Genomic DNA, 15,299 nt, shown 5'->3' on the forward strand with positions numbered 1-15,299 from the left:
GAGAGTGTTTTGAGTTCTAATTTATATATTCTAGATAATAGTGCTTTGTCTGAGGAGCAGCTGGTAAAAAGTTTTCCCACATTCTAGGTTTTCTCTTAGTTCTGTTGTTCTTTTGCAGTGCAGAAGCTTTTAAATAATGAGATCCCTCGCAGGCCGGGAGCTCGCGCGCACGCCGCCGGGTGATCGCAGACCTGAATTGGGTCTTTATATTTGGGGGGCTGATTGTTTTGAGTTCTAATTTATATATTCTAGATAATAGTGCTTTGTCTGAGGAGCAGCTGGTAAAAAGTTTTCCCACATTCTAGGTTTTCTCTTAGTTCTGTTGTTCTTTTGCAGTGCAGAAGCTTTTAAATAAGATGAGATCCCAGTTGTTGATTCTTTCCGCTAGTTCCCGTGCTACTGAGTATTTGTTCATAAAGTCTTTTTCTATGCCAATGTCTTCCCGAGTTCTATCTAGCTTATCTTCCAGCAAGTTTAGTGTTTCTGTTTTTATATTTAGGTCTTCAATCCATTTTGATTGGGCCTGTATATTGGACCCTGGGCGGCGGAGGGAGATCTGAAGTCCAAGACAACCCCTTTCCAGAAACTCACCCTCTTGGTGCTGGGTCAGGAGCAATGGCGCCCTCCAGTGCGTATTTATTTTTGTCATCACTTCCTCTGGAACTGTCCCTTTGGCAAGGTTATAGTGGCCTTCTTTGTCTCTCTTAGTGTTGGTTTGAAATCCATTTCATCTACAAAGAATATAGCTACCCCTGCTTTTTTTGTCATGTTCCTGTCCCATGGAGTACTGTTTTCCACCCTTTAACTTTCAGTCTGTTTCTTTTTGAACTGTGTGTTTCTTGTATACAGCATATTGTTGGATCTTGTTTCTTGACCCATTCTGCCAGTCCATTTCTTTTGGTTGATGTATTTAGACCATTAACATTGGTGCTTATAAATGACATGTATTGACTTGTCCTTGTTATGATTTTTTCTTTTTATTGGATTCTCCCCCTTTGCATTTAATTTCTTGCTGTGTCCAATAGATTCATTCTGTTGGGCTTCATGGGGCTTTGATCCTCATTGTCTTTTTCTAGGACATTGTTTAAATATTTTTGAAGTGCTAGTTTGGTATTCATGAAGTTCCTCAGATGCTCTTTGCCATGAAAGTATCTTATCTCTCAATCAATTTTGAAAGATAGGATTTCAGGTTACACCAATCTGGACTGGAGGTTTAGGGCTTGAAATACATCACTCGAGGCTCTTCCAACCTTGAGGGTTTGTGTTGAGAAGTCTGCTGTGATTCTTAAGGGCTTTTCTTTGTATGTGATTTGTTTCTTTTCTCTAACTCCTTATAGAATTTTGTTCTTCTGTTGAGTTTCTGGAATCTTAACTATTATATGCCTAGGTGGAAATTTTTTTTTCTTTCTCTCATTGAGTTTATTGGTACATTTTAGATATACAGTACAGTTACATTCATCTTGTACCTTTACATGACAAGTTTTGATTCTCATTTTTCCCCTTGTCCATGCCCTCCCTTCACCCACTCTTCCCCTCCTCATTTACAGACATTTTATTTCCATTTTTTCATTTTCTCATATTTTTTTTCTTTTCCCCTATTACCTTTCCCCTAACCTTCCCACTTTTCCTACACTTTTAGCTCTTTTCTTCCTATTTCACATTGTCAGTTATCTCATTAGGATCTTATGCACTATTATAGTTTTTCACACCAGAGAAACTATTTGATATTTACACATGTGTGACTTATTTATTTCACTTAGGGGTATATACTCAATATATATCCATTTTCCTTTGAATGAATCTAATTTATCATTCTTTTTTTTTCCTCATTGAGTTTATTGGTACATTTTAGGTACACAGTACAGTTACATTCATTATTGGGATCCTTTACCTTTACAGGACAGGTCTTGGTTCTCATTTTTTCCCCTTGTCCCTGCCCTCCCTTTACCCCCTCCTCCCCTCCCTCTTTACAAACACTTCATTTCAATTTTTTTTATTTTCTCATATTTTTTCTTTTCCCTTTTTAGCTTTCCCCTACCCTTCCCACTTTACCTACACCTTTAGCCCCTTTTTTCCTATTTCACATTGTCAATTATATCATTAGGATCTCATGTACATTTATTCACACCAGAGAAACTATTCTGTTAGATTTTTTTTTTAATCATGGCTAGTTGAAGTCCCATATAACTCACTTTTCTGTGCACCATGTTCTTTTCTCCTGCTTGGGAAATTTTCTGCCATTACTTCTGTGAAATTTTTTTAAAATGTCATTTGCACTCTCTACTATTTCTTCATTGACTTTGATCAGTTTTATGTTATTCTTTGCATAATCTAGTACCTGCTAGATTGAATTATTGTGGTTCCTTACTATTTTTAAGAAATTTTCTTTTTCCTGCTCATTAATTAACAGTCCTGTCTTAGATATCTGATATTCTATCCTCACATTGGCTCATTCTGCTGTTTAAGCTTTCAAAGGAGTTTTTAATCTGGAAATCTGTTTGAATCTGTTTTATGGAGTCCATTTATTTCCTATGCTAGGATTCCTTCATGGGCCTCAGCTCCTCTATTTTTTTTAATCTGTGTCCACTCTAGAGTTATTAATCATGGCTTGCACTATGGACACAATCTCTGCTGGTATCTGAGAAATTATTTCTGATTTCATTTTTTCTAGATCTTCTTTCATTGCCAGTTCAGAGAGTCCAGGTTGTTGAGTATTGCTTGTTCCATCTCTTTGCCCTTTGGGCTTGTTTTAAGTGATCTGGAGGTCTGGTTTGGAGACTTGTTTACATGTCTCCTATGTCTGGTTTTTGAGACTTGTTTATGTATCTTCTTATTTTAACAGATGCAGTCTGCTGTACCTTTGTTGAGGAGACTTTTTGCTCACCCAATGGTCTTCAATTCCCAGGAAGCCATGCAGTGGCCTTTTCTCTGCTGCTCACCATTGTGCCAATTCCTGGGTTCAGAATAGTGGCCTTCTGGCTGCCCTGTTGTCCAGTCAGGGTTCTGGCTGGTGCCTGTGCACATTCGGGATGGTATCTGAGTGTGTCTTGGCTGGGGCCTGCCCCCTGTGTAGCTATTGTCTGGGAGGGCCTTTGGCTGTGCACCTGAGTCACTGGCGTCTGAGTGAGCTTCTGGCTGGGTTTTGTACACATTACCAATGGTATCTGGGTGGCCTACTGGCTGTTGCTTGTGCACCTGTGCAGTTCTTCTCCAGATGTGCCTTTAGCTGGGCCCTGTGGGACCAAGCTGCAGGTGTCTGGGTGGGGCCCTGGTGACAACCTGCTCCCATTTGCACCACTCTCATCCATGCAGGCTTCTCACTGGGTTCTGTGCACACTCACTGATGGTGTTTGGGCAGACCACTGGCTGTTGCTGTGTTTACTCAAAAACAATACTTCTATAAACTGAGTACCACATTTAGAAATCAATGAAAGTAGACAGAAGATAGATACATCTTGTCAACATCACAGGGTGAAAGAGTAACATTTGAAGAGAAGATAGTACATGGTTCTAGAGGGCCATCCCTTCAATAAAGGGTTGGAATTAGGTAGTATTTAAATGGCCATCCAGGCAAGCTCATATATCACATTCAAAAACAAAAATAACTTAAGTGTCCTCACAGAACATTTTTAAGGAAAAAAGAAGTGGTATTTTTTTTTTTTGTGGTACTGGGGATGGAACTCAGGTCCTTGTGTTTGCGAGGCAGGCCACTGAACCCCAAACCGCTGAGCTAAATCCCAGGCTGTGAAGTGGTAAATTTGATCATAAAAATGTTCACGTCACTGATATGGTATAGATTCAAGTAGTGAATTTCATTATCAGACTGCTTTCCACAGCCAGCAATGCAAGTAAGAGTCTTTGAAAAGTTCCTGTACCACTATGGTCCAGTTCGGATGGAGAGTATCCAAAACTTGTCACATAAGTAAATATATGGCTGATAAGAACAAACTACCAATGTATAAATCATACAATACAAATAGTGGTGCCAACTTTTAATATCAATTATAAACAAATTAACTATGCATAAAACCAAAATATAAAAAAACATAAAGATCTTATATATAAAATCAAGGATGTTTAAGTCTATAATATTTTACTAGAATCATAAATAATATGTATTGCTTTAGAATAATTATTTATTCATAGTGATATCTTTTTCTTATCTCATTTTAATATCATTTTTTCTCTTAGTTCCCTGCATTTTCAGTAAAAGCTACATGTGTTCATATACCATAAAAATTAATGGATAACCTAATTAAAGGTGAAACAAGATATCAGAAGATTCTGAAATGATGTAACATTGTAAACTCAATATGAAGCATGTGTCTTAGGATTTCACTGAGCTATAAGTGCATTCCTGGATTTCCTCATTAGAAATTAAATGATTGACTTGATAAAGTTAATAAAATAAAGATAAAACCTTTATTTTAGATGAGGCCTCATTATGTAAGTAAATGAATGATATGGAATGGATGAGAGTCTTATTTTTCAGATTATCAAAGGTCTTACAGTTTAATGCATCTCATTTTTCCATAATGCAACCATTACGGTTAAGTGAATGCATTTAGGACAAGAATTTCAATTATAGTCTAAATGCTCAGATTCTAAGTTCTATCCTAAATATCAATTAAGGTGGCCCAGATGACATATTTCATTTTGGACAAGTATGCTATTCTGGGATCCCTCCTCTGCTTATCAATAACAGTAGCTCCATTTTCTCCAGCTTCCTGGTCACAGGCATCCCAGGGCTGGAGGCTGCACACGTCGGGATCTCCATACCCTTCTGCGCCATGTTCCTCATCACCTTGGTGGGCAACGGGACCATCATGACAGTTATCTGGCGGGAGCAGACCCTCCATGCACCCATGTACCTCTTCCTGGCCATGCTAGCTACCTCTCATATGGGTCTGTCCCTCTTCACCTTCCTTCCATGCTGTGCATCTTCTGGCTGGATGCTCTCAAGAGCCGCCCTTCCCAGCTTGCTTCACCCAAATGTTCTTTATTCACACCTTTCAGATATTTGAGTCTGCTGTTATTCTTGCCATGGCCTTTGACTACTACATGGCCATTTCCTAATGATTTCACTATTCCTCCATCCTCACTCACGGTGTTATCTCCATGATAGCTTTGGCTATTCGTTTGCAAACCTTGTCAGTAGAGGAGCCTCTCCTCATTCTCTTGAAGAGTCTGTGCTTTTGTTGCTCTATTTGCTTTCCTACTTTTACTATTTGCATCCTGATATTGTAAAGCTCTCCTGCCCCAATACATTAACAGCAGCTTAGGATTGTTTGCGGTGCTCTCCACTATGGGACTTCCTCATCATTTTCCTTTCTTACATGTTGATTCTGAAAACTGTGCTGACCACTGCACCCTACAGTGGGCACCACATGGCTCTCAACACCCGCATCTCCCACCTGTGTGCTGTGGTCCTCTTCTTCTCCCCCATGATCTTCCTGTATGTGCTTCAGCACCTTAGTGCAAGGCTTCTCTCCCACATCTGTGTCACCATGGCCAACACACACTTCCTCCTTCCTCCTGTGATGAACCCCTTCATGTATGTGATGAAAACCGAGCAGATGAGGAAGAAAATACTAGGTTTTTCTTTGGAAGTGAAGTATACTTGGAGAATCCTGGTGACACATAACACACTTTTTATTTGTTTATAGTTTTGAAGATCTTTCTGTTTCAGTTATCACTCTCCTGCAACTTAGTCATGGAAGTTTCTTTTGTGAAAATCATTATCTATAGTTTTAGGAGATCAAAAAATAGTATTTTATTTTCTTACCACTGTAAAAGACATATTTAACACTGAAGCTTGTTTAATTTTGTGTTGACATAATTTTAATTCAAATATATTTTAATGGATATATATATATATATACATACATACATACTAGATAATTCATATAAATAAAACCATATCATAGTTTCATATAGTTTCATAGGTTGTCCTTTATTTCTGGCTTCTTTAAATCATTAATGTTGTTTAAAATGTATCTCTGTTGTCCATCTCAATTTGTTTCAAATTCATGTTTGAACACCAAAAAGTTTGAGAACTGAACATGTTTTTCCCATAAGAAATAAGAGAAAATAAAATAATTGGTTCTGAAGTCCAAAAATTATACTTGTAAGTTAATTTTTTCAGGACTTACATTGCACAATTTCTTTCTTTAACTCTACCATGGTTTTTAGTTTTTTAGTTTTTTTTTTTTTTTCTTAGCTTTACTGCTGGTATCACTAACTCTCTTTGGAGCCATTTTATGATATTTCATGCAAATAAAGCACACACAAAAACCACAATGATGAGTGTTTTAACAAACTGACACAAGTACTCTATGTTGTGTTGGTGAGAGCAGCACTTAGACTAAAGCCTCCTTTCTTCCTGTCTGTGGAAAGAGTCAACATGTGACTCACGGTCAGCCCTTGCAGGTTTTTTCTTCAAATTTGTGTTTTGACTATCATGAAAAGTTATGAACACTGAGCAAATGTTTTTCACTGGAGTGTTGGAAAGTTTGAGCTAGGAGCCGTTTCGTAGCCAAGTACCACTGTAATATAAGTATTGCTTTATCTGTAACGATAGTGTGTCCTGAAGTTCATCCATATTGTACATGTATTCATACTTTTGTTTTGCTAAATAGCATTTACCTTGGGCAGAATATCACAATTTTTTAAACTTTCTCTGCCAGTTGTTTCCCCTTTTTGCTATTCTAAATAAACTGCTATTAACATTAGCACACCAGTCTATACGAACATGCTTTCACATCTCTTGTCTAGATACTTTAGGGTAGATTTGCTAGGTCATAAGTTATTTCAATGCTTATTATTTTCACAAACTGTATAAATGTTTTCAAGATTGACTTTACTATTTTATACCAATATATTCATGCCCAGGTTTGTTACATCCTCAAATCATCTGTTTTCTCTTAATAGATATTCTGATAAACATGAAATAGTATGTCATTTTATTCCTTTGATGTTTCCTGAAGATTAAAAATGTTGAACTACTCCATTTGATTATTATCTTTTCTGTATTCTGTGAAAACTTTAGGTTGATGATTTTAAAGCTATCTGCTTTGAAATATTTAATTATTTGAATGAAACGCATTAAGACATTTAAATATTAAATAATTGTTTTCTCTTCTAGAGCAACATCTTCTGGTAATAGACTTGGTTGAAAGCTCTGTATTTTCCTTACAACAGAATAGTACATTTGATAGTTATAATAGCCTGTGTGTTATTTGTCTGGAAAATTGGGTATGCATTAAATTATTACTATATTTTTGTCTTCTGTATCAGTTAAATTTAGAATATATGTTAAATATAGAATTGTGAGGCAAAAAATCCCTGAATGAGAATTTTCTTTGCCTTTGGAGACCATCAATAAAGAAATTAACAAATAAATATATGTATGAAGTGATAATGAGAATTGCATATAAAATTCATACATGTGTTAACCCTTATTTATATTAATCAGCTATGGTACGTTGGATATATGTTTTATCAAACAATCATGTACCAGTATTCACAGTTTCTTTTTTTTTAAATTGAGTTTATTGGTACATTTTAGGTATACAGTACAGTTACATTCATTACTGGGATCTTGTGCCTTTACATGCCAGGTCTTTGTTCTCATTTTTTCCCCTTTTCCCACCCTCCCTTCATCCTCCCCTCCCCGCCTTCAAACACTTTAATTGCACTTTTACATTTTCTCATATTTTTTTTCCTTTTCCCTTATTCCCCCTTCCCTATCCTTCTCACTGTCCCTAGACCTTTGGTCCTTTTCTTCCTATTTGCTAATTGTCCCATTAGGATCTTGAGTATTATTTTAGTTTTTGACACCAGAGAAACTATTCAGTATTTGCATATGTGTGCCTTATGTATTTCACTTAGAAATATATCCTCAAAATGTACCCATTTAACTATGAATGAATCTACTTTCTCATTCTTTATGGCTAAGTAGTATTCCATTTTATAGAAAAACCACATCTTCTTTATTCAGTTTACAATTGATGGGCAGATGGGCTGTTTCCAAGTTTTAGCTATTACAAACTGTGCTGCTATAAACATGGGTGCGCATATATCACTGCAGTATGATTCTTTCACTTCTTTTGCAAAGCTACCTAACAGAGGTATGGCTAGGTCAAATGGAACCTCTAATCCTAGTTCTTTGAGGTATCTCCATATTGACTTCCATAGTGGTTGTACGAGTCTGCACTCCCACCAACAATGGAGAAGGGTTCCTTTCTCCCCACAACCACGCCAACATTTGTTATTGTGTGATTTCTTGAGAGCAGCCATTCTTTGTGGGGTGAGGTGGAATCTCAGTGTTGTTTTCATCTGCATGTCTACAATGACCAGTGATGTGGAGCATTTTTTTGTATATTTACCTGCTGCTTTTATTTCTTTGTCTGAAAAATGTCTGTTCATTTCAGATGCCCACTTTAGAATTGGGTCTTTATATTTGGGGGGGCTATATTTTTGAATTCTTTATATATTTTAGATAATAGTCCTTTGAGGAGCAGCTGGTAAAAAGTTTTTCCAATATTGTAGGTTGTCTCTTAGTTCTGTTGATGGTTTCTTTTGCAGTGCAGAAGCTTTTTAATAAGATGAGATCCCAGTTGTTGATTCTATCTGCTAGTTCCCGTGCTACTGAGGATTTGTTCATAAAGTATTTTCCTATGCCAATGTCTTCCAGAGTTCTGCCTAACTTATCTTCCAGAAAGTTTAGTGTTTTTGTTTTTATATTTAGATCTTTAATCCACTTGATTTTAATTTAGTGCATGGTGATAGATAAGGGTCTAGTTTTAATCTTTTGCAGGTTGAGATTCAGTTTTTCACAGTTTCTTTTTAAGACTAAAGAAACAAAGAAAAGTGTGAAAGAAGGACAAGAAAGGAATGGATGAGGCCTTATTTTTAAATGGAAGAATCTGAAAGTACAGCATTTAGAATTTTTATATCATATTGCAACAAAGGCAGCACAAATATTTACATATGAGTCTCCTCGCATAGATAACAGATATTGTTATCTAAAATCTTTGTTTGAAAATATTTAAAATAGCTTGCCTGGAATAATAAGATGGGTTAAGGCTTCCCTATCAATTTTTCTACAGGGATGTGAGGAGTTTGTGTTGATTCTTGGGCAAAGTTTGAAATATCAGAACTCTGTTACTGGAAGTAGAAATCCTTTGTCATATTAAACAATACAAAGTTAGGTAACCTGCAAGGCCAAACAATTTTTGTTGTTGCTTTTTCTGTGAGTCATCAGGAAAATAGACAATATAACAATTCACACCTTTAAAAACTGCATGTTTTTGAAAAAAAAAACAAAGAATTTACAATAATTCCTTCTTTTCCTATATCATGACATAAATTTCTTCAAATAATAAGCTCTTTTCTCCTATACGTAATGGCCTCTCATAACTTATAAATGTCCAAAATAAATATCTAATGAAGGTGTCATGACTCAGCTGCATTTGAAGCTTTTCCCCTTCTCAGTCTAAGAGTTTCTTCTCTATGTTTAAAGAGACATAATGAAGTTTATTAGGCAGAACGTAAAGTACACACATTGTAGTGAGATTTTATTAGACAATTTGTATGATACTCTAAGGCTAAGAATATTTATGCATTTGGGATGGTGGAAATCTGTGGAATTTGTAAATATTTAGGAAGTTTGGGTTTGGTCTTTGTTTCCAGGAGGAAAACAATGGCTCACTTTATAAGTAAAATATATGAGCCCAGTCCTTTTTTTTTTTTTTTTTTTTTTAAGATTGGTGACCTAAGTACTTTTGGCTAAGAAATATTCTTTGAATTCTTTATTCTCTATGTGAAGATCGGACTCTAGCCTTTTGCAAACTAAAGTAACTTTGGGTGCACTGCGCCTAGAAGAAAAGAAACAAACAAGCCTAAAGAATGCCAGTATGGGTAGCACTGGGTAAACTGGATTATGTCCTGAAGTTGCAGTCTTCAGACAATACAATTTTTAAGTTATAATTTTCCTTATGTCCTTTCTACCTATCTCTGTTTCCTCTCGCTTACCTCATGTACTCCCTGAGAAGTTGAAATTGATTCCTTGAATGATAGTCTGGAAAATGGCATCAGACAGTCAATTACATTTTAGCTTTATTTTATAACAATGTTAAATAAGCAAGGAATTTGGTATAAGGTTTTTATCTTTAATATTAACTTCTATTTGTCAACCAATATGCAGCAAGTAGAGTTTAAGATCATAAACACTCTTCCCTGCTTTCTCAATAAGAACTGCAATATCCTTCTATTTTAATAATTAGAAAAATTGCTAAATAACACACTAAGTAAAGATATCTATTTTTTATAACCACTGAGCCATTAAATAATTTTTACTATAGGACTTGGATCTGGCCTCTCTTTTTGTAGACCTGAAAATTTTTTGAAGTGCCTGGCTCCAGGTAATGTAAGCATATAAATAAAGTATGATATAGATAGCAGAAAGTTCATACCACAAAGAGCAACAGAGCTTAGTAGACATGACACTGATATTGACACTTTTAGTCTGTAAGCAAACTTCTACAAGAAGCCAAATCTTTACCTAAGGGGCACTTGAAATATAATGGCAATATAATGACAGAGGCTGATGAACACATTTTGGGAAGGGGTATTGGGACTGGTAATCATGACCTTTCTTGACTGTAGGCTAAAACATTAAAGAGAGAGCTGGAGATTACTAGTAGGAGCAGATATCGTGTTCAGAGATTTTTTCCATATCTAGTCCAGTGTTCTCTGTTGTTATACTCTTTTTAATGACTCACTTCTGTTGGGAATTTAGGACAAAGACAAAATGAGAGATATGTCAATGAAAATTTATTTATATATAGTTATCAAGGTGAGTTAAAGTTTCTCAGGGGTTACTTTTGGGAATGTGTGAAGTTAAAACTCATATACCATAAACATAACAGGTGAAGGCTAATGTAAAATATATATTTCAGCAAAAAAATAAAAGTCAAAACTGACTATGAGTTGTAACCACATATCCCATTACCTTAAAGACTGATGATAGAGAAAAGAGAGTGATAGTAAGGGGATATGTTCAAACAATAAAATTGCTTAGTAGAGTAAAATCTATGAATTGTTTGTGAATCTGAATGTGAAAAGTGAAAATCCTCCATCATTTTTTTTTCTGTAAATTTGAAAACACCACACTAAAAACAATACTGGATAATCTATTAACATAATGTAAAATCACCTCAAGAACTTAACATCGGAGATGTTCCTGTTTGAAGAGATGTATATAATAGGAAATCCTCATTTTAAAATTGTTTAATAAGGAATAAATATTGATCTTTCAAAAACATGCAGAAAAATGGCTCTGAAACTTGGTTTAGAAAGGAAATTTAACAAATACAATTCAGAATTGAGAACTATCATTGCAGAAGTGTGATTTGGTAAGCTAATCCAAATACCAATTGTGAGGTTTCATGTATAAAAGTAAATAAAATTCTCAAAAGACTTCTCAGCCAGAGGTTATTCCCTAGGAGGTTCTTATAAATATCAATGCACAATAGAGATGAATAGATATCTATATTTTTCTTGATTCTTACAAGTGAGGCATGCCTGCTTTGACTACTTCTTATGCGTATTACTATAGAAGAGGCTAAAAGGAAAATCAAGATCTATTATTTTCCTACTGCTTTATAAAAAATGTATAGAAAAGGTATGTTAGAATAATTTAGTGCTTAAAATCACAGGTTCTGTAGTAGTATCTTTAGGTTTTAAAACAGATTTTTGTACAATGATATAACCATGGTAAATTAATCCTCCAGGGTTTGAGTTTCTGTCTGTGTAAAACTGGGATAATAATAGCTATGTAATATAATATTTATGACCCTTAAATTGGTAAAATATGTAAAATTCTCAGAAGTTTTTAAGAAAATATTTACTACATTGCAAACAATGATAAATATTTCCAAATATTATTATTATTATTTACTATTTCTGCTATATTGGCGATTCCCATGAAGACATGTGATAACTTCTGTTCAGTGTGCTGACATTTAAATACATGATATTTTCTGGGGCATTATACTACTAGAAGACAATCAGGTAGAAGGAGCAAAGTCTGTCTTGAATGCCAATTATAGTTGTAGTTACATCACTATATTTTTAATAATAGTCATTCAAACAATTCTTTCTCCAGGACTTTTTATTAAAAGCTATACATTGCTCCTATTTGTCTACCATCAGTACAGAAACATGTACTTTTTTTCACCTATGTTGAGGCAGAAAGAGCTAAAGTATGTGGGAGAATAAGATAAATATAGAATATGCATTGATAATGTAATGAAGTGCCTTAAATCCTGCTAGAATTTTGTGTTATCTGAAAAGGATGAATTGGAAGGTAGGTATTTTTAAATGGCAGAGCGATTTTCTGTCTGCTTGGTGGTGTGGCAGTACAACATGGAAACTGGGACCGTTGCCCATCTCAGATTTTCTTATATCATTTAGGTACCATAGCACTGTGTCCATGACCGAGGCTTTTTAAAAGTCACAGTTAAAAAGTGTTGATACATATGTGTTTTGCCTTTGCTAAAATTACTGATTTTAATTACCAGCTTGGTGAGTCAAGTTAATGTTTTACAGGACTGGAAAACATATACTTTTATATTTGAGGTATTTTAAAGGAAGCATTTTGTAGTATACAATATATAACTGATGTTTTAAAGATAGATGATGGAAAGTAGGGAGATAGATCTTTCTCAAAGGTAAAAGAGATCAAGAGATGAATGGAGGGAGAAGGAAGAAAAGGAAAAGGGGGAAGAAAGAAATTAAGATGTGTTATGTATATGTTTCAATACTGTATGTACTAAAAACATGTCTAATAATAAAAAAAGAACCACTGCAATGAAAAACTGTGAAAGTTGGATCCAGCTATTGTGTTGGATAGGAAAGAATGACAATTACTCTATTCTATAAATATTATTTTAATGGGAGATATTGAATGTTTGTGGTCCTTAAGTTTTTTCAATGACTTTCTTATTCTGAATGAGAAAACACTTTACTCAAAATTTTTATTTATGCTGCTGACTCCATTTTAAGCTCTTAAGATAGTGCTTATTAGACTATGGATAATATTGTATCATTTCAAATGGAACGTTAACTCCATCATGATCTTAAAGGATGTAGATGACTAAGAGATAAGTGATTTCTTTTTGATTGTGGTAAGAAGTTAAACCAACAGAATGTATTTTACAACCTTAGCTTAAGAAACAAGAGTTGGAAGCATATTTCCAGTTATGTACCAGATTAATGTCAAATACATCTTCTCTCATATAACTTGTCCACAGTTTTTAAAAACTGGAACATTTACCCCCAGTATTCTATCAAGTATTATAGTGAAAGAAGAAAGAAAAATTTACTTTTTAAAATTAATTTTTCTTCATTGTGATTAAAGGCAAGAAAACTACACAGAAGAATTTAAAAAGTTCAAAAGACATATATACACAGATTACGTGGTTAAGACATTCGACATAAAAAATAAAGAATTCAACTCTTTTTCTGACATGCAGTTTGTTTCTTTCAAAAAAAGAAAAAAAGAACACAGTGCTTTATAAAAAGGGATTTACCATAAAACATTCAGTTATTTCATACATATCTCAGACATTTTCATTCACGATGCTCTTTCCTTCAATATCATCATATGGAAAGTAATGCTTAGGACTTGAGTAGCACCAAAGAAGTTTGTACTATTGTTTATTCTAGGTGTCTTCTCTCTTTTTTTATATATAATAGATTCTGGACACCTCTCTGGTACAACACTTAACTGTACATCTATCCAGTTCACTTCCTTTCTGCTGACTGGTGTCCCAGGATTAGAAGATTTCCAAATTTGGATCTCCATTCCTTTCAGCTTCATGTACCTCTTGGCTGTGGTAGGCAATGGCTTAGTCATGGCTGTGGTGGCCTGTGACAAGAGCCTCCATGCACCCATGTATCTCTTCCTGACCATGCTGGCATTCAACGATGTCCTCCTCTGTACGGTCACGGTGCCCAAAATGCTTGTTATCTTCTGGCAGGGTCCTTCCCTGTCAGCGTTCCCAGCCTGCCTCACACAAATGTTTTTTGTTCATGCTCTGTTCCTCTCTGAATCTGCTGTTCTACTGGCCATGGCTTTTGATCGCTATATGGCCATCTCTGCACCACTCCATTATGCAACTCTGCTTACAGGTTCCTTCATTGGCAAGGTAGGCATAGCTTTAGTGGCTCGGAGTGTGGTTGTTGTCACTCCTGGTGTCCTCCTCATTCTCCGTCTGCACTTCTGTAGGAGTAACATCATCCATCACACCTATTGTGAGAACATGGGCATTGCCAAGTTGGCTTGCAATAGCATTACTCCGAATAGTACTTATGGGCTCACTGCTGCTCTGCTCACCACGGGGCTAGACTTTGTCCTTATCTCTCTTTCCTACTGGCTGATCTTAAGAACAGTCTTCCGACTACCTTCCAGGGAGGCCAGGACAAAAGCCTTTGGAACCTGTGGAGCTCATTTATGTGTCATATTGATATTCTATTCTCTGGCCTTCTTCTCCTTCTTTACCCATCGCTTTGGGCACCAGGTACCCAGGCACATCCTTATTCTCCTGGCCAACCTCTATTTACTGGTGCCACCTACAATGAACCCCATTGTTTATGGTATAAAAACGAAAGAGATAAGGATGAGAGTACTAGGCTTCCTTAGCCAACCAAAATAATCCAAGGATAATGAAGCAGCAAGGAATAGGGGAATCCAAGATGGATGATTAGGCTCAAATATCAAGTCTGAATCAATCTGGGAATCAGTCTATCTAAAGAACTCCTAACCATTGAATAGAGCATAGAATATTCATATTTCCCAATGCTACCTTCCTGATATGGAGTAGACAAGAAGGTACTAGGAAATTTAGGCTCCATCAAGGAAAATTACCAACATACAAAGAAATCAGAGAAGTGTCAGTATAACAAAGTGAGGGATTTAGATACCTTTTTGCATCACACAGGCCTCCTCTATGTCAGGTTACCATAACAAGGATAAAGGACAAAATTAAAACTCTATAGTATTTGGAATTAATTCTGACCCCAGATCTGATTGTTCCAACAAGACCCAAAAAAGACTAGTAGTGCAAAAAATAATTGCTAAAGAAATACCTTAATCAAATAATAAATAACAATGGTTTCATATAGCAAATTATCTGATATGCCTTTATGTTTAAACCCTATAGGCAGAATCTTTTAATTCCTTTACTCTAAATAAACACTTTCTCTTAGTGTTCAGAAAATACCTATTTATCTTC

The 15,299-nt window shown here is 35.4% G+C and overlaps 1 protein-coding gene and 1 pseudogene across 1 annotated transcript; both read left to right on the forward strand.

Moving 5' to 3' along the window:
- The window catches only part of LOC104857928, a 12,447-nt pseudogene extending 6,781 nt beyond the window's left edge, over nt 1–5,666 (forward strand).
- Nucleotides 5,667–12,358: 6,692 nt separating this feature from the next.
- LOC104857927 (olfactory receptor 52D1) lies at nt 12,359–14,720 on the forward strand. Its single transcript, XM_010617993.2, has 2 exons — nt 12,359–12,370; nt 13,809–14,720. The coding sequence occupies exons 1-2, from the start codon at nt 12,359–12,361 to the stop codon at nt 14,718–14,720; spliced, it is 924 nt and encodes a 307-aa protein (XP_010616295.2).
- The last annotated feature ends 579 nt before the right edge of the window (nt 14,721–15,299 follow it).

Source organism: Fukomys damarensis, unplaced genomic scaffold, assembly GCF_012274545.1.
Source record: "Fukomys damarensis isolate Sample0158 unplaced genomic scaffold, DMR_v1.0_HiC HiC_scaffold_16, whole genome shotgun sequence".
Lineage (NCBI taxonomy): Eukaryota > Metazoa > Chordata > Mammalia > Rodentia > Bathyergidae > Fukomys > Fukomys damarensis.